Source organism: Artemia franciscana, chromosome 15 (assembly GCF_032884065.1).
Source record: "Artemia franciscana chromosome 15, ASM3288406v1, whole genome shotgun sequence".
NCBI lineage: Eukaryota > Metazoa > Arthropoda > Branchiopoda > Anostraca > Artemiidae > Artemia > Artemia franciscana.
Window position 1 is genome coordinate 22,356,185 of NC_088877.1, and position 15,920 is coordinate 22,372,104.

The 15,920-nt window shown below is 34.0% G+C and overlaps 1 protein-coding gene across 8 annotated transcripts in view; it reads right to left on the bottom strand.

Moving 5' to 3' along the window:
- Positions 1–15,920, bottom strand: part of LOC136036193 (uncharacterized) — a 139,323-nt gene that overhangs the window by 17,861 nt on the left and 105,542 nt on the right. For 4 of the 8 annotated variants that reach the window (XM_065718271.1, XM_065718272.1, XM_065718276.1 and 1 more), the window contains 4 exons: positions 14,589–14,873; positions 11,436–11,534; positions 5,107–5,268; positions 2,548–2,652 (listed from right to left, as the gene is read on the bottom strand). In XM_065718271.1, coding sequence (XP_065574343.1) covers positions 2,548–2,652; positions 5,107–5,268; positions 11,436–11,534; positions 14,589–14,873 — 651 coding nt within the window. The remainder of the gene's footprint in view (positions 1–2,547; positions 2,653–5,106; positions 5,269–11,435; positions 11,535–14,588; positions 14,874–15,920) is intronic. The other 4 variants (XM_065718274.1, XM_065718278.1, XM_065718273.1 and 1 more) reach the window with 3 other exon arrangements.

A 15,920-nucleotide genomic window follows, 5' to 3' on the forward strand; every position in this document is an offset into this window, starting at 1 on the left:
GACGATGAAATTTGACAGGCGTATCAGGAACCAGACCAGATTAATTAAAATTGTCGTTTCCTCAATTCGAACATCTGGGGGAGGGACGCTTAAATCGGAAAAATGAGGTATTTTTAACTTGCGAACGGGTGATCGGATCTTAATGAAATTTGATATTTCGAAGGATATCGTGTCTCAGAGTTTTCATTTTAAATCCCGACCGGATCCGGCGGCCTTAAGGGGATTTGGGGGGGCCTAATATTTTGGAAAACGCTCAGAGTGGAGGGATTGGGATGAAACTTGGTGGGAAAAATGAAAACGAGTACTAGATACGTGATTGACATAACTGGAATGGATCCACTATCTTTTAGGGAGTTGGGGGGGGGGTTAATTCTGAAAAATTAGAAAAAATGAGGTATTTTTAGCTTACGAAAGAGTGATCAGATCCTAATGAAATTTGATGTTTGAAAGGATATCGTGTCTCAGAGCTCTTATTTTGAATCCCAACCGCATTCGTTGACATTGTGAGGAGTTGAGAGGTGGAGCCTAAAATCTTGGAAAACGCTTAGAGTGGAGGGATCGGGAATAAACTTTGTGGGAAAAATAAGCACAAGTCCTAGATACGTGATTGACGTAACCGGAACGGATCCGCTCTCTTTGTGGAAGTTGGTGGGGGAAGGGTTAGTTCTAAACAATTAGAAAAAATGAGGTATTTTTAACTTACGAAGGAGTGATTGGATCTTAATGAAATTTACTGTTTAGAAGGACCTCGTTACTCAGATCTGTTATTTCAAATCCCGACCGGATCCAGTGTCATTGGAGGGGGGGGGACGAGAAATCTTAGGAAACGCTTAAAGCGGAGAGAACAGGATGAAACTTGGTGGGAAGAATAAGCACAAGTCCAAGATATGTGACGGCAACAACTGGGCCGGATCCGCTCTCTTTGGTGGAGTTGGGGGGGGGGAAGTAATTCGGAAAAATTAGAAAAAATGAGGTATTTGTAACTTACGAACGAGTGATCAGATCATTATATAATTTGATCTTTAGAAGGATCTTATGCTTTAAAACTCTCATTTTAAATCCCGACCAGATCCGGTGACATTGGAGGGAGCCGGAGGGGGAAAACGGAAATCTTGGAAAATAGATATCTTGGAAACACTTCGAGTAGAGAGATAATTGGATCGGTTGACATAATTGGATCGGTTCTGTTCTCTTTAGGGGAGCTGAAGGGTTGTTCATTTGGAAAAAATAGAAAAATTGAGGTATTTTAACTTAAGAACGGGTGACCGGATCTCAATAAAATTTGATATTTAGAAGGAACTCATGTCTCAGAGCTCGTATTTCAAATTCCAACCAGATCTGTTGACATTGGAGGGAGTTGGAGGGGGAAACCGGAAATCTTGGAAAACGCTTATAAATGTCGTAGATACGTGATTGACATAACCGGACTGGATCTGCTGTCTATGGGGGTGTTAGGGGGTGGGGTTCAGTGCTTTAGCGAGTTTGGTGCTTCTGGACGTGGGAGCTGCACAAATTGACTGAAGGGAAAGGAACAATTAGAAAAATTGAGGTATTTTTTACTTACGAGTGGGTGATCGAATCTTAATGAATTGTGACATTTAGAAGGACTACGTGACTCACAGCTCTTATTTTAAATCCCGACTGGCATTAAGCCTCTGATTTTCCTTTTGAAGCAATCTATTGATTCTTAGAATTTTGCCAGAGCTCATATGGTATCATATGAGCTCTTGGCTCTTCCAACCTCGTCACAAGCGCCATATGAGCTCTTAGCTCTTGTTTAGTAGAGGAAAAAGATAGTGACTATTATTATAAGTGAAGTCCAGTCAAACTTGGATATTCTGCTGAAAATTGAAAATCTACTCTATCAAAGTAACTAAAGCGGTGAAATCCAGTCATTCTACACTGTCTTCCAATTTTAATCTTCCACTGGATTTCAATATAACTTGTACAATTTTAGGTACTTCATTATTATATCAGGAACACGCATTTCAAATGAAAAATAAAATAAATATAGAAAATATTAGCTCGCACTTTCTGTCCAGACCAGTTAAAGGTTCAAGCCGGGTTCTCGTGCAACTCGAACCCAGTTCAAATCAGCCCCTTTGAATCAACCTTGTTCAACTCAACACCCATTCAACTCCACCACCCTTTAATTCGATATCCGTTCAAATTAACCCCCAATTCAGAACCCCCGTTTAATTCAGCCCCTATGCAGCTCAACTCGCATTAAACTTGACCCTATTTAGCACAATCCTTATGCAACTCAAAACCAATTCAATCAATATACTTGCCAAATATAGCCTATGTACTTTCTAAATGGTAGTGCATTTTTGCCATGCATTTCTATGCAGGTCTAAATAAGGAGAGATAGTATAATCAGAGAGAAATGCAAATTTGACCCTTCTTACTTTGTACAAACAATATAACTAGGATGAAGGAAAAGCCACTAGATTATCAAAATAAGCATATACACAAGCTAAGAGATTGTTAAAAAATAAATTATCAACAAAAGTACTGAGTTAGTATGGACTTGAAACAGAAAATTACCCCCAGGTTTCGCTGACAGAAGTTGGATAGCATAAATTTCCTGGTGCCAAATCGCCAGCATATGGTGGTAAATACCTTGCAAATCTTCCTCCAATCTACTGCACCCTAAGACAACATCTTTGATTCAATCGCTACATTTTAGAGCTTTTTGTACAAATTTTGTGAGTAAATATTTTTTATTAAAAAGCAAACATTTTAAATTTTTCCCCTATTTTTAAGGATTTAGACATTATACACAGAACGTTTTAAAGATAAAGCTTGAACACACACTACTGAGTAATTGTTTGAAAAAATTCGGATTTTTTCGTCTTAAAGGTAGATCAGTAGGTAGGTTTGGCCAACCTGTCCTACCACCTATGTAATTTAAGGAGCAATTAAGGCAATTCATAAATTGATTACCTAAATAGATACAAAATATCCTCACAAAAAAGTACGATATACGAACAGAAAAGCAGCCGACACGCAGCTGTTATATGTTATTCATTTATAACAGTGTATTTTCCGAAACTGACACCTATAGAAAAAGCTTTGGAAAGAGAACTCCGGGAAAAAGTGACGAATCGTATGGAAGAAAAACGCAAGAAGCGCAGTAGAACTAATGCTTTCTTCTATCTATTATCAATATGCATGCATGATAATACCTTATGGGCTAGAGCATGGCATGTTCTTGATAGCCTTTTAGTAAATTAAAAAGCTTTAGTAAATTAAAATCTTAAGCCAAGAGAATCTTCTTGTAGCTCTATGAAGTAAAAAGACTCCCTCTAAAAAGAAAGAAAAACCATTTTAGCCCTTTCCGACTAAACCCGGCTACAAAAAACTAGCTAAAATTGATATTTTTTCAAAAACAAGCCAAATCAAAGTTGTTGTGTATATTATTATTTTCGTTGTCTTCTAACTATTCTCAATTCATTAAGCCTTTTCTACCAAATAAACCCCGGGGAAAAGGTAATGGCATTATATTTTTAACACAGAGCCACCTTTGCTCCAATATTATCCCCCCTTCAATTATAATAGAATCCTTTGGCAAAGATCAGACAGAAAGTATTTCCCACTTCTTCAATATCATTGTAGTTCCTATTCTGTATGATTCACCAAGTCAAAATACCAGATAAAATACACATTTATCCAGAAGTTGAAATCTATAACTGAATTTGTTGCTACCAGAAGACCCCAATACGAGATTTTTTCTGGCTGGTGGCACTATTTTTTTTTATTTATTTTTTTTTTGTACGACTGTCCCTTGTTATTTTTCTGAACTAGAATTTTATCTTTTTTCTTTTTAAATATGTTCTGACAGTTTTTTTTTTTTCATTTCCTTTTTTTCATTTCGTATGAATTTTCATTGACCTTTCCTTAGTTGCTTTAATCAAGTTTTTTTTCTTTAAATATTTCTTTTTGTGTTTGTTTTGACTCGAAAACGCGAATTAGGCCAGACAAGGCATGTTCATCTTACACAATAAATCTTACTTCCCCGCATTCAATAGGCTCATTGGCATAAGTTTTTGTAATTTCCGGCGTTCAATAGGCAATTGCATACTATTAAATTGCGTTCAAAAGTGCTTATTGAAACCTATTAAATGAATTATTTGCTTATTGTGTTTCAGAGCTCAATAAGCTCCAATCCCTCCTTATACAGATAGAAAGTTTACTGGCATATTCCACCCGGAATTCTATTCCAGTGACAAGATTATGCGAAATCGTCTCCACACTAATCCAAACAAGATGAAGAAGACTACAGCACCACATATAATCCTGTACATCGTTTTTTTCAAAACTTTTTCAAGGCTACAATTTGTGAGAGGGGAATCAGAATCAAGGTTTAAGCATTTTTTTGAAAATAGATAAATGGAAGCTTGGAAGATCAGTTTTTCTATCTATAAGAGGAGTCTGGCAAAACAATACGAAGACACATTATTAGTAGAGAATAGTTGGAAACAAAATGATTTGACACAAGCATTTCAAACTGATCATTTGCCATTTTAATTTTCTGTTTCTGTGATACAAGTGATATAAAAATAAAGAAAATTCATGTCATTCGTAAATCTTGACTTGATTATACACAAAGATGACTACGGTGTAGCTAGGGCATAATATAATGCAAAAACACTATTGCTATAACGGGTAAGCAGCGTCGAAAGACAGAGTTATATTTAGAAAAGTGGGAGGACTTTGATGGAAATCAATGGTCAGATTGACAAATTAGCCAAACAAAGAGGCGTTGACGGTGATTTTATTTTGTATTTTTTTTTTAAACGACTTGTTTTTCGGTAAAAGCAGTTCTCTAAAGTATTTGCACATCTTAAAAAGATTGTAAATAATTTAATTATGATAACAGTTTCTAGTTTAAAATCTGTTTCTGTTCATTTTCAAAGAAGATGCTGCCAAATACAATTATTTAGAAGCCCCTTTGATTTTCCTTATGTATTGAAAAGAGAAGGGGTTAGAAGTGAATAACTAAAACTTCCATAGCATATTATTGTTAAAATTTTTGATAAAATGCATGCGGTGGATATAGCATGGGTCTATCAAAAATGTTGCTGTAGTTAATTATATTCTTACCTGTGGAGCCTTGCCCCATGCGTCGAAACATTTCCATGGATGCTTTTCTATGAACTAGGCGGTGTGTCACAGCAGTATACTTTTTACGAAAATCTTTTTCTGAAGAAGTAGAAGTATCTGACAAACATCTTTCAGACTGATCGTCTTCTTCTTCGTCTTCTGCTATTATGAAGGAATTATTAAAGAATTATTGCTTACCCTTCATTGCAAAGAAAATGGTTAAAAGAATGCACTCGAATTTTAACGGTGCTTGCTGTTACATTACTATATAATTTAGTGCATCGAAGAAGAAGTTTCCCTGTCAATAAATTTTGTTCGTTTTAAGCTTGAAATTCATTCTTTACTTCCATCGGGAAGACGTTAAAAAAAAATAATAATAATAAAAGACCAATTAACGATAAAGATCGCAATCGGCACAGTTAGCACTAAAGTACCATTGGTTCCAGGAATCACCAAAGTAGCTGAAATTATGATGATCCCAACTGAAGAAGCTGATGCTAAGTTACAATTATCATCAGAGGAAATGGAGGCTGGGGGATCGACTGTGCTTGAAAGTACATAAATAAATTCATTGAATAGTCATTGACGAAGCTACTGAAGGTATAAATTCACAAAAGAGTGTCTCGTTCTTGGCCGGGATTTTAAATTTGTAACACATGGAAGTTCAACAAAGATAAATCATTTATCCAAATAAAAAAGCAGCATATTAATTGGGATTGCATGAGCTCTAATCTCTGTAGTAAATACAGAATCTCTTAATTAAAGATATTGTGATAAACCCTCAGCTTTTGATAAGCCAGCGTAAAAAACACTCAAAATGAGCGTTAATCTAGAAAGATATCGTAGACAAAAAAAAATAATTCAGCTGCCACTCTTTGAGAGGGAAAACAATTGTGTCCCTTTCAGGCATATTTTAAAAAGGATTCTTTCACAAAATGCTGTTAACTGACTGCAAAGCCCTTTTTAAGGTTCTGGGAGTAAAGGCTCCTCCTTGTCTGATTACCTCACGCTGCCTCTAGAGAGTCCTTGTCTATTGTATTTGCTAATGACATAAAAATTTCCGGAAAATATTGCATAAGATTTATGTAATAAAAATATTATATAAAAATACTGTCATTTCCCTTCAAAAGAGCCTTCCATCAATATTTTAATAACACTAGCTCGATAAGATTACCCCAAGGATAAAAAAAAGGAGGCTGATCTGAGCTATCCACACAAAAAAGTAACTTTTCTTATTGTTCAAGGTGGGATTAATGAATAGCGGAATTAAATTTATCAACTGTACTTTTAATGAAAAAACAGCCAATGGATGGTACATCATACCACAGTCATGGCCTATTGGATCTAAGGAAAGAGAAACGAATAGATAAAAAAAAAATCAAAAACAAAACAAAAGAAGAGTATGAGAACAAAGCAACACACAAAGGAAGGAGGAAAGGAACGAAAACAAAGGAACAAATTAGGAAAAAATTGATTTCAAAACTAAGATCTAAAATTTTCACTTGGGAAGTGGGACGGGTAAAGCAAAAGACACTGTGCGCATCCAGGTCATCGAAATAGTATATCTGCAATATCTAACAAAGGCTCCAGGGATAAAGTTGAAACTTTTAGATACAGTTGCAGGGAGAAAGGGAGGATTAAAGGGGACGTCAAATATTATATTGGGGAGGAAGATGGAATTAAAATTTTTGTGTATAAGCACATATAGAACTCATAATCTATGCACAGTTAAGCGGCGAGGTAAATCAGGAGATTATTTTTGTTACTAGGCTATGAAAATGGCGTATCTGCAACGTCTTGGAACAGCCAAGGTAAATATTATTTCAGCTTCTAAAGAATGCTGCGGGGAGGAAGTTGACATTATATTTTAACTTAGGGAAGGGGCTGAGTTAAATCAAAGATACTATATGCATCCAGATCATCCAAATAGCATATCTGTCACATATTCGGAACAGCTTAAGGAATGAAATAAAAGCTTTCAGGTACTGTTCGTAAAGGTAGGATGGGAAGAGGGGGGATTTTGCGTAAAAGGACTTAAAAATTTTGTATTGAAGTGAGGTAAAGTGGTTGTACATATTTTGTCCCTTATCGACAAAACGTTTTGCATTTTAAGCTCTCATGAAATTTATAATATATGCACAGTGAAATATTAAGATATGTAAAAATACGCTGTGCTTTGTTTGATAATCACAATGGTGTATCAGCAATATCACAGGGACGGCTTGGGCATCAAGTTGAAACTTTCAGGGAATGTTAAGGAGAGCGGGGTCAAATGAAAATTTCATTATGACTTAAGGGATACGGTGGAGGTAAGTTAAAAGAGACTACATTTATCCAGTTTATCCAAATAGATATTTGCAATATGCCAGAAAAGACTCAGAAATGAAGTTGAAACTCTAGGTAATGTAGAAGTAAGGAAGGAAGGGTAAGGAGAAGGAAGGGTAAGAGGCAAGATGACTTTAAATTTCGATTTGGGGAGAGCGGCTAAATATATTTCGGTCCCGGTCAACCTAGTAATTTCCCCAAACTTTAACTTGAGACGTAAATCAAATATAAACTGGCATACCTTTGGAATATCGAAAACGACAGGTTGGGATTGAGCTAACACTTTGAGGCACGGTCCTTCATGTTATATTTTTAGAGGAAGGAGATGTGGAACAAAAAAATGGATATTTGTCTCTGATCCAACAAAATGTTTTTGAACTATTAGCTCGAGTGGATATCGAATTTATTCACAGTGAAATAGTAAGGTAGTATATTCCCACAGGCGATCAAAAAAGCCTATATTTAATGTCTCAGGAACGACTGGAGGATTGATTTAAAACAACAAAGGAGGTTTTTGGAAGGGCGAGAAGACTCAAAATATAATGTTATTACAATTAAAAAATGGTCCTTGACATCGTAGTCCAAAACGACGCTGCTGATCTCCATTTTATGGCCCTTCAGTCACGAAGTGCAACGAGGAGTTTAAGGTTAGTCATCAAGTACTTTCAAACACGCTTCTTGTTTACCTTCTCCAGAATACTCGTTCTAGAGCCACTGACCTCTGTCCCAATCCAAATAATTAGCAATACAAGGACTCGAGCCCTGAAGGACGTAGGATTGCAAGATCAGGTTTACTATTGCAAGGTAAGAGCGTGGATTTTTTCAGACGACCTAAGACGAGACCTAAACGACCTAAAAACGAGAGCGTGGAGTATAAACTTTTATTTCGATCACTTAAGACTTCCAGCCATAAGACTAAAAGACTGTTTTAAATGACGTTCATAAGTTTCCAGCCCTCTACAGAAAATGAATTTGAAAATAATTCTGGTTGCATTGGTTTGTGGTGTCCACAATGGGCTCAAAATTGTTTCCTTCTCTTATAGGTTTGCAACTTACAGGGCCAACTAGACCTCATTGAAAGCAAAATTATTTTGAAGATTGATGTCTCTTAAGGTGACACGTGAAACTAGGCCAGCAAATTTTTTTTTAATCCTATTAGCTTATAAAGACAAGGAGATCTAAAAGAAAGCGAAAACATTGCCAGATAACAAGAGGAAAAAAAAATATTTAAAACATACTATAGTGATTTGGGACAACCAAAATAGTTCCAAATTTGTTTTTGCCCAATCAACTAGCAACATATTGAGCAAGACTGGACCAAATAAACCTAATAGGAAAAAAATATTTCGAAAAAATTCGATTCTACCGAGTCACGAAAGCCCAAATTTCGCCAAACATTGTTTTTCTCCAGTAGCCATGAAAGTTCCAAGGTGAATAAACTGGATCAAAAGGAGCCTCAACGAAATAGTAAATTTTGGGAGGGAAATGTGGTTAGATCGTACCTTAGCATGAAAAACTCCGCTGATCTGTTTTGAAAAATGAAGGGATTGTAGGCAACACAATTAAATTTTGAGGACCAATGGGACTTCAATTAAGACTAAAAGCAAAGCAAACAAATCTGATTGTTTTGATTTGTCACGTCTTTTTTTCTAAGACAGCAAAATAGAACTTTCTTTAACAAATTACCTTGACATGTATTTATTCAAATACATAAACAATTACAGAAAAATACAACATAAATATAGTCTTTTAACAGAATTGTGGATTAAGAAACGTTTCAATTACAAGGTATTTAGAGGATAGATGTGAAGGACAGAGGTGAAAATGACTTCAGCTCAGTAGCAGAACAAAATAATACCCCTCCCTGCCTTTCCCAAATTCCATTGGTAAATATCTTTATTTATAATAAACTATTGTTGCGGGAAAACTTTGACTAAAGGTTTGTCCAACGTTTAAATTACAATTAAGTCAGAAATACTGAAACAGTCCTAGTAATGACCAACGATAAAAAATACGTCAATTAAAATCGAACAGAAGTTAATTTTGAAATAATATTTTCCAGAAAAGGATTTTTAAAGAACGGTAAAGAGTGTTATGAAAACCAAAGACGAGCAGAAATAAAGTCATATTAGTTCGAAGCTAATTGCACCAACTGTTTTTTCAAGATTGGATTCTTTCAAGAAAAGATTGTACTTTATTAATACTCTCTGCTAGACAAACCTCAAATCAACTAATAAGCAACAGGTAACTGGCTTATACAGAATAAGACACAACCGAAAACCTCTAAAAATAAGTAGCTGATAAACTTAAAAGAATGTAAGATAGGCATACCTTGCTGTCCTTGCTTCTCCCTGTCCTTGCTCCGTAAACAACAGGTATATTCCCAAAAATCCGCCCCTACATTTTGATTTAGCATGAGAGTATTTTCATTGGTTTTACAAGATATATCTTTTTTTCAGAATTAGCTACTGATATTTGCAAAGAGACTGGTTTTTATTTTTAGATAGATCATTAAACAGTAAAACAAACAGAATGTTTATTTCTTGGCTATTTCTTTTTCCCATTAATACCCCCCTCCCCCTCCAGAGTCAAGAGTTACTTGTATACATTTATTAAAACTAAAATACATCAAGGAGTTCAAGCTCGAAAATAGACGAAAAACATGGGTCTTATATAATTTCGCCAAAATTTAGTGCCCTCTAAATGGGGAAGGGAAAGGGGTAATCTTCGGAAAACAAAAGCGTGGGTTAAGAAATAAGACATAGAACGTGCCTAAGAGGACAAATTATAGAAAAACAATAAAAGAAACTTGGGATTTGACAGGGGAGGTATTAGAGGAGGGTAGATTTTATACTGAACTGTTAGATGTATTTCGATCGGTCTAAGAACTTTTACTCACTGGAATTTTGGCCTTATTTGGCTAGAAATTTCGTTCAGTAGCAGAAAATGGCACTTTGTTGTGGCATAATCCCTTTTGTGAGTTAAAAAAGGAGCTAGAACTTTTAATCTATATTAAAATGATCCCCTGTGAAAATATCTATACGATTACCTCTGCAAAAGACAAAGAAAAAGAAGGGGTAAAACAGTTGCACTACCCATCATAAAATTTGATTGTCCTTGGTTTTCAAAATGGAGAGCTGGAAACCCCCAAGTAAGGGCTTTAAACCATGAAAAATTCATTGGCTACTTTAGAACTAAACAATAAAATATACAGCTTACTAATTACGTTGGCAATGTTGACGTTGGCAGACCCCGCCAAAACTTAGAGAATAGGTTCCGACAACATATAACAGGAATATATTCCTCCCTTGGGGAACCCAATACCAGAAACTTCTTATTCAGCAGTTACGGACCATTTATATGATCTTCCACTCCATAATATTATGTCTGAACAAACAAAAATAATTGATAATTTTGTTATAAAATAACATAATTTAAAACTAAAAAGTTTTAGAGAAACCGTGGAAATTTACAGAAGTATTCTTAGCAACTAATTGTTTATTTTAATGTAAATCATTAACAAAATCTTTATATGAACACTTAAAATTAATCAGGGAATTAGCATAACAAGCACGATGGAGAATACAGATGAATCCCTACCCATGATACTTTAATTAAAATAGAGCCAGAGCCTCCCATAAGTCTCAGATTTGTAGACGTTTAGGAAAATGCAGAGATCAACATTAAAAGACTTTGAGATTACCCAATAGAGGTGAATGTGACGAACGAACTTTGGGAACATTAATGCTAATTGGGAAAGTCAACAGACCTCCGATAGATTAGCAAAAGAAAAAACAGTTAATTTGTCAAACATAGTTATACAAAAAGATCTTTTATCTGTTCTTATTTTAATAGCTGTATTTACCACACTAACCCACAATAGGGGAAATTCAGGAGACTGAGAAAGAGGTAAAGAGAGAGAGAGAGAAAGGGACATAAATTTAAAGGTGTTTATGAATCCAATATCATAGTAGATCCGGAAAAGAAAAAAGGGAAAGTCATACTTTTAGCCGTTGGAGGAGGTAATTTTCCCCATACCACTAACTCTTCATTTTCACCAATGTACATCCAATTTCCAGATCGATAACTATCGTCATAAACACCTGAAAACAAGTAAACTAGTGAATACAAAAGCTTTGATATTATGTTATTGAATCCTATCCCTGTCGTCGTTAAATTCTCTATGAATATCAAAGATTGATTAGAGATATCTAACATTAAAAATGTTAGAAGATTTGTTATAATTCACATTTTATGTTGCAGATTTGTTATAATTCACTTTTTATGTTGCAGATCTCTCCTCCTCCCTGAGAAGTACATGAATGGGTCACTTTTAAGGGACAGTTTTCATTTCTGAGTCATTTTTATACGAATATAAACTGGAATGTAAGACGGTGTTAAAAAAGGAAGTAGAAGCACCACTCACATTTAAGGCAGCCTTATAACAAACAGTTTGTATGACTAACTTGCAAATAAAGAGCGGCCCTTGTCAATAGAAATCGAACTCTGAAAAAATAATTTTTAAAACCTTTTTTTTCTATATGTGTAAACAGAATCTAATGTTTATGGCTGGCTTTAATTTAGCAAATTTTTGAAAAAGTTAAAGAGCCCCCCAAAAGAGCACAATCTAGATGAAAATAATACAATAAAACTCAAAATATTTTAGAACCCTAAAACCATTATTTACAAAAAAAAATAAATTTTCCTTTTTCTGCGTGTTCCAGGGGAGAGGGATTTTTCCCTGGGGATATGTGTTTTGATTGGTTCATTGAAAGGAAATTTAGAAGTTTTGGGCCTTTTTAAGCAATGAAAGAGATCATCCCCCCCCCCGCAAAGTACCAATTTCTAGTATTCCATCCTCCAAGAGAGCATTTTTGGCCCGAACAAGGCCGAAATGATTTTAGATAAAAATCCTAAGGGTTATTATAGAGGTATTTATATAGCCTCTCAGTCTCACAGGCAATATTGGTGTGCATTTAATATTCAACCATGAGCATATATGCAACACTTAGTTGTCAACCCAGTAATACTAACGACTATAGAGTGTGGCACTGTTTCCTACTTAATAACTTTTTTTCAATTTTTCCTAGGTAAAAATGGTACTTATATACGAATTTCAAACAAAACAAATCTACAAACAAATTTAATTAATATATTGGCAACTTTTCGATCAAGACCTTTGTTTCTATTTAGTCTCTTCAATTGGTTAAACTTCAATTGAGTTATTCTAAAATTGTTGCAAACAGGGGGAAATACAACCGCAAAGCCCTTTCGCAAATTTATTCTTGCTCTTGTGATCACTCGGTTTTATATCTTTCTGGATTGTATCCTGTCCTAAAAAGAAAAGATTTAAAGGCTCTCAAGTCATCTTATTTTCGTTTCCTTCGATTTTTGTTTTATCTTCCTCCCTGGTACAAGAACAGTGACATGGTAACAAATTTCGGGGCTCCAGATTTAATAAATAAACTTAAAGTGCTGCACCAGAAACTATCCGAATTGATACATTTTACTATTAACCCTTTTCATGGTCTTCTAAAATGTTTTCTACAGTAATTTAATGTGTTATCAGAAGTTTTTTTTTATGTGTGTTTGTTTTATACTCCGCTGTTTCAAGTGGGTCACAAATAAATTGTAATTATTATTATTATTATTATTATTAATAATAATTCAAAAATAAAGGTTCTGATGCTCTTTTTAAGAGATTGGAGGGCAAGCAGCCCTTCTCTCAAGCCGATTCATTTTCCAAACGCATCTAGTCAAAATTTTGAGACATCCATTTTGTTCGGTATAGTAGAACCATCCAGAAACTCTGTCTTTTGGGATATTGGGCATGTCAACCCCCCACAATTATGCAATTGGCCCATTATGCTTTGAAACTAAACGTTGCTTTCAACTAAATCAAAAGGAATTCTGATTATGGTTGCCAATAAGACAAATCAGCAATATATCGAGAACGACTGGGGGTATTAAATTGAAACTTTTGGAGTTACTACTATTATTGCTTCTGCTTTTACAATTTGAATAAATAAAAAGAGCGCAAGTGTCAAAGAGGATAGATAGAATCTTTTGGGAATGATATTAAGTTTTATTTTTCACGTCAACCTAATGAGTTTAAAATTAAATTAAAAAATTCTGTTTCAATCAGGATTAAAAAATTGTTGAAAAAGTTTCTCCCACACACAAATAGTAACCCAAATTATGTATTCTTATAGAAAAAACTGAAAGGATATAAAATTATTATGTTTTTCCATAAAAAAGACTATGTCAATATAAAAAGAACAGAAATTGATTTAAAATTTTTTTCCACAAAACAAGTTTTTCAAAAAAAAGTATAGAGCTCCACTAAGCCAAAAATGAGCAGAAATAAATTCAAATAACCTTCCAAGCGTAAAACCACCGCAAAACACTATCATTAAATATCTGAAACTCAAAGCGAACAGAAATTACAATAAAATAGCCGATTCAAACTCAAAACGAGCAAGTATCAACATGAATAGGGCTGATAACCCATAAGCCTTCGCCTTCTCAAGACCAGAACATAATTTACGCTTTACTAAAAAATTGACCATTTATTGTCAGTTTAATTGAAATATGCTGATATTTATTCCTTAAAGTTATGATAATTTTGTATTTATGAAAGTAAAAAGAATGGAAACATTAAAAACATATTTTGTTTTCAGTAAAGCGCAAATTATATTCTGGTCTTGAGAAGGCATGGGGGTTATCAGCCCTACTCATGTTAATATTTGCTCGTTTTGAGTTTGACTCGGGTATTTATTGTAATTTCTGTTCGTTTTGAGTTTCATTTATTTAATGATAGTGATTTGTGGTAGTTTGGAAGACTATTTGACTTTATTTCTGCTCATTTTCGGCTTAATGGAGCTTTTTACTTTTCTTAGGAAAACTTTTTTTGTGGAAAAGGTTCTTGAAATTAATCTATATATACCGATTCGACTTACTGTTGTTGGGTTAGAACATTGAAGAATGTCTGGAAGCTGCAAATTATTCTCCTTTAAATATTTTTCCCTGGAATCAGAAAGCACTCCCGTAGAAACGTCTAGCAATGCTATATACGTCAAGCAATTTTAAATGTAGAACAGAAAATCAAGCATAAATTGGAAATTAAATTTAAATAAGGAAATTTTCCAACTTCTCACCTGAATCTTCATCATCGATATGAGGGAATACAAAAGGACGGCTGCAATTTCTTGTCTCAAAATTCCAGGATGTCATATCTTTATCAGATAAAATCCTTTCTTCAGAATGTGATCTCTGCGATGCATCAAATTCGTCTATTCGCTTGTTATATTTGCGATCAAGTGACTTAAAAGATCTTGCGTGATACAAATCTTCTTTGGCAACGAGTTGAGTACAGCTTCGAGCACGTTTTTTCCTGCTATCTACTTTGCAAAGCTCAAGTGCCGGTTGACCCAGAAAGAATTCTGAAATGATGAGATTTTTATAAAAAGAATGATATAAGGATTTTTTTTTTTACAAACTCTTAATACAGTTAATACTTATATTTAAAACTCACTGTAGTTATTGAACAGAGTCCAAAGTGTAGAGATGCCATACGTCAAATTTTACGTGCTACATGATACTATCTATTGAATGGGTAATCATAGATACTATTGTTAGTTAACTAGCTGCTACCTAAACGTCTATATTGCATGTTATTTTCGATTAAGCCAGATTTTTATTCGTATTTTATTAAAAAGTAATAGCATTTGCCATCTCCAAAAATAGTTTTTGCTGTTTATATACTTTAAATATTCCAATTAAAGAAAATATTAAAAAAGAAAAACAATTTTACAATATAACATAAAATTAATTTTTCTTAAGGACAAAAAACAGTAATTTTTTTATGAATGTAATTTTTATATAGAAATATTTTATAGAAATTTTATAGAAATTTATATAAATTTGTTTTATAGAAATTTTTTATAGTAATTTCTTATAGAAATACATTAATTAAAACAAATCAGAAGTTCCAACACAAAAGAAAATGAAATCATTTTTTTATTGGAACTATGGAACATGTTCGTCTAAACTCAAGGATGTCCAGAAGATGGGATTAAAGATGAATCCCACGTTGTCGAAGAGCAGAAATAATGCAGATTTATAAACAGTGTAATTAAAAATACTACCCCCCCTATCCACCCGTTCTTTTTGGTTAAAAGATTATTAAAACATAACAGCACAAAAATGTGGGCATCAAAATTCTAACTGAATACTTATGTGTTGAATAAAATTTTAAATATACTCTAGTATTTTGTTCTTACACAAAAATACTTAACAAACATTCATAATATTAACATATAATAAACAAACTATTCTTCACTACAAAACAAACTGAAAGATCAACAAAATAACTTTGCCCAAAAAGCAGTTCAAAGAAAACTTTACAGTGACATTAAAACCTAAACGAGCAGATATGAAGTCGATGAAACTTAAAACGAACAGAAATTACTATAATAGACCAAACCAAA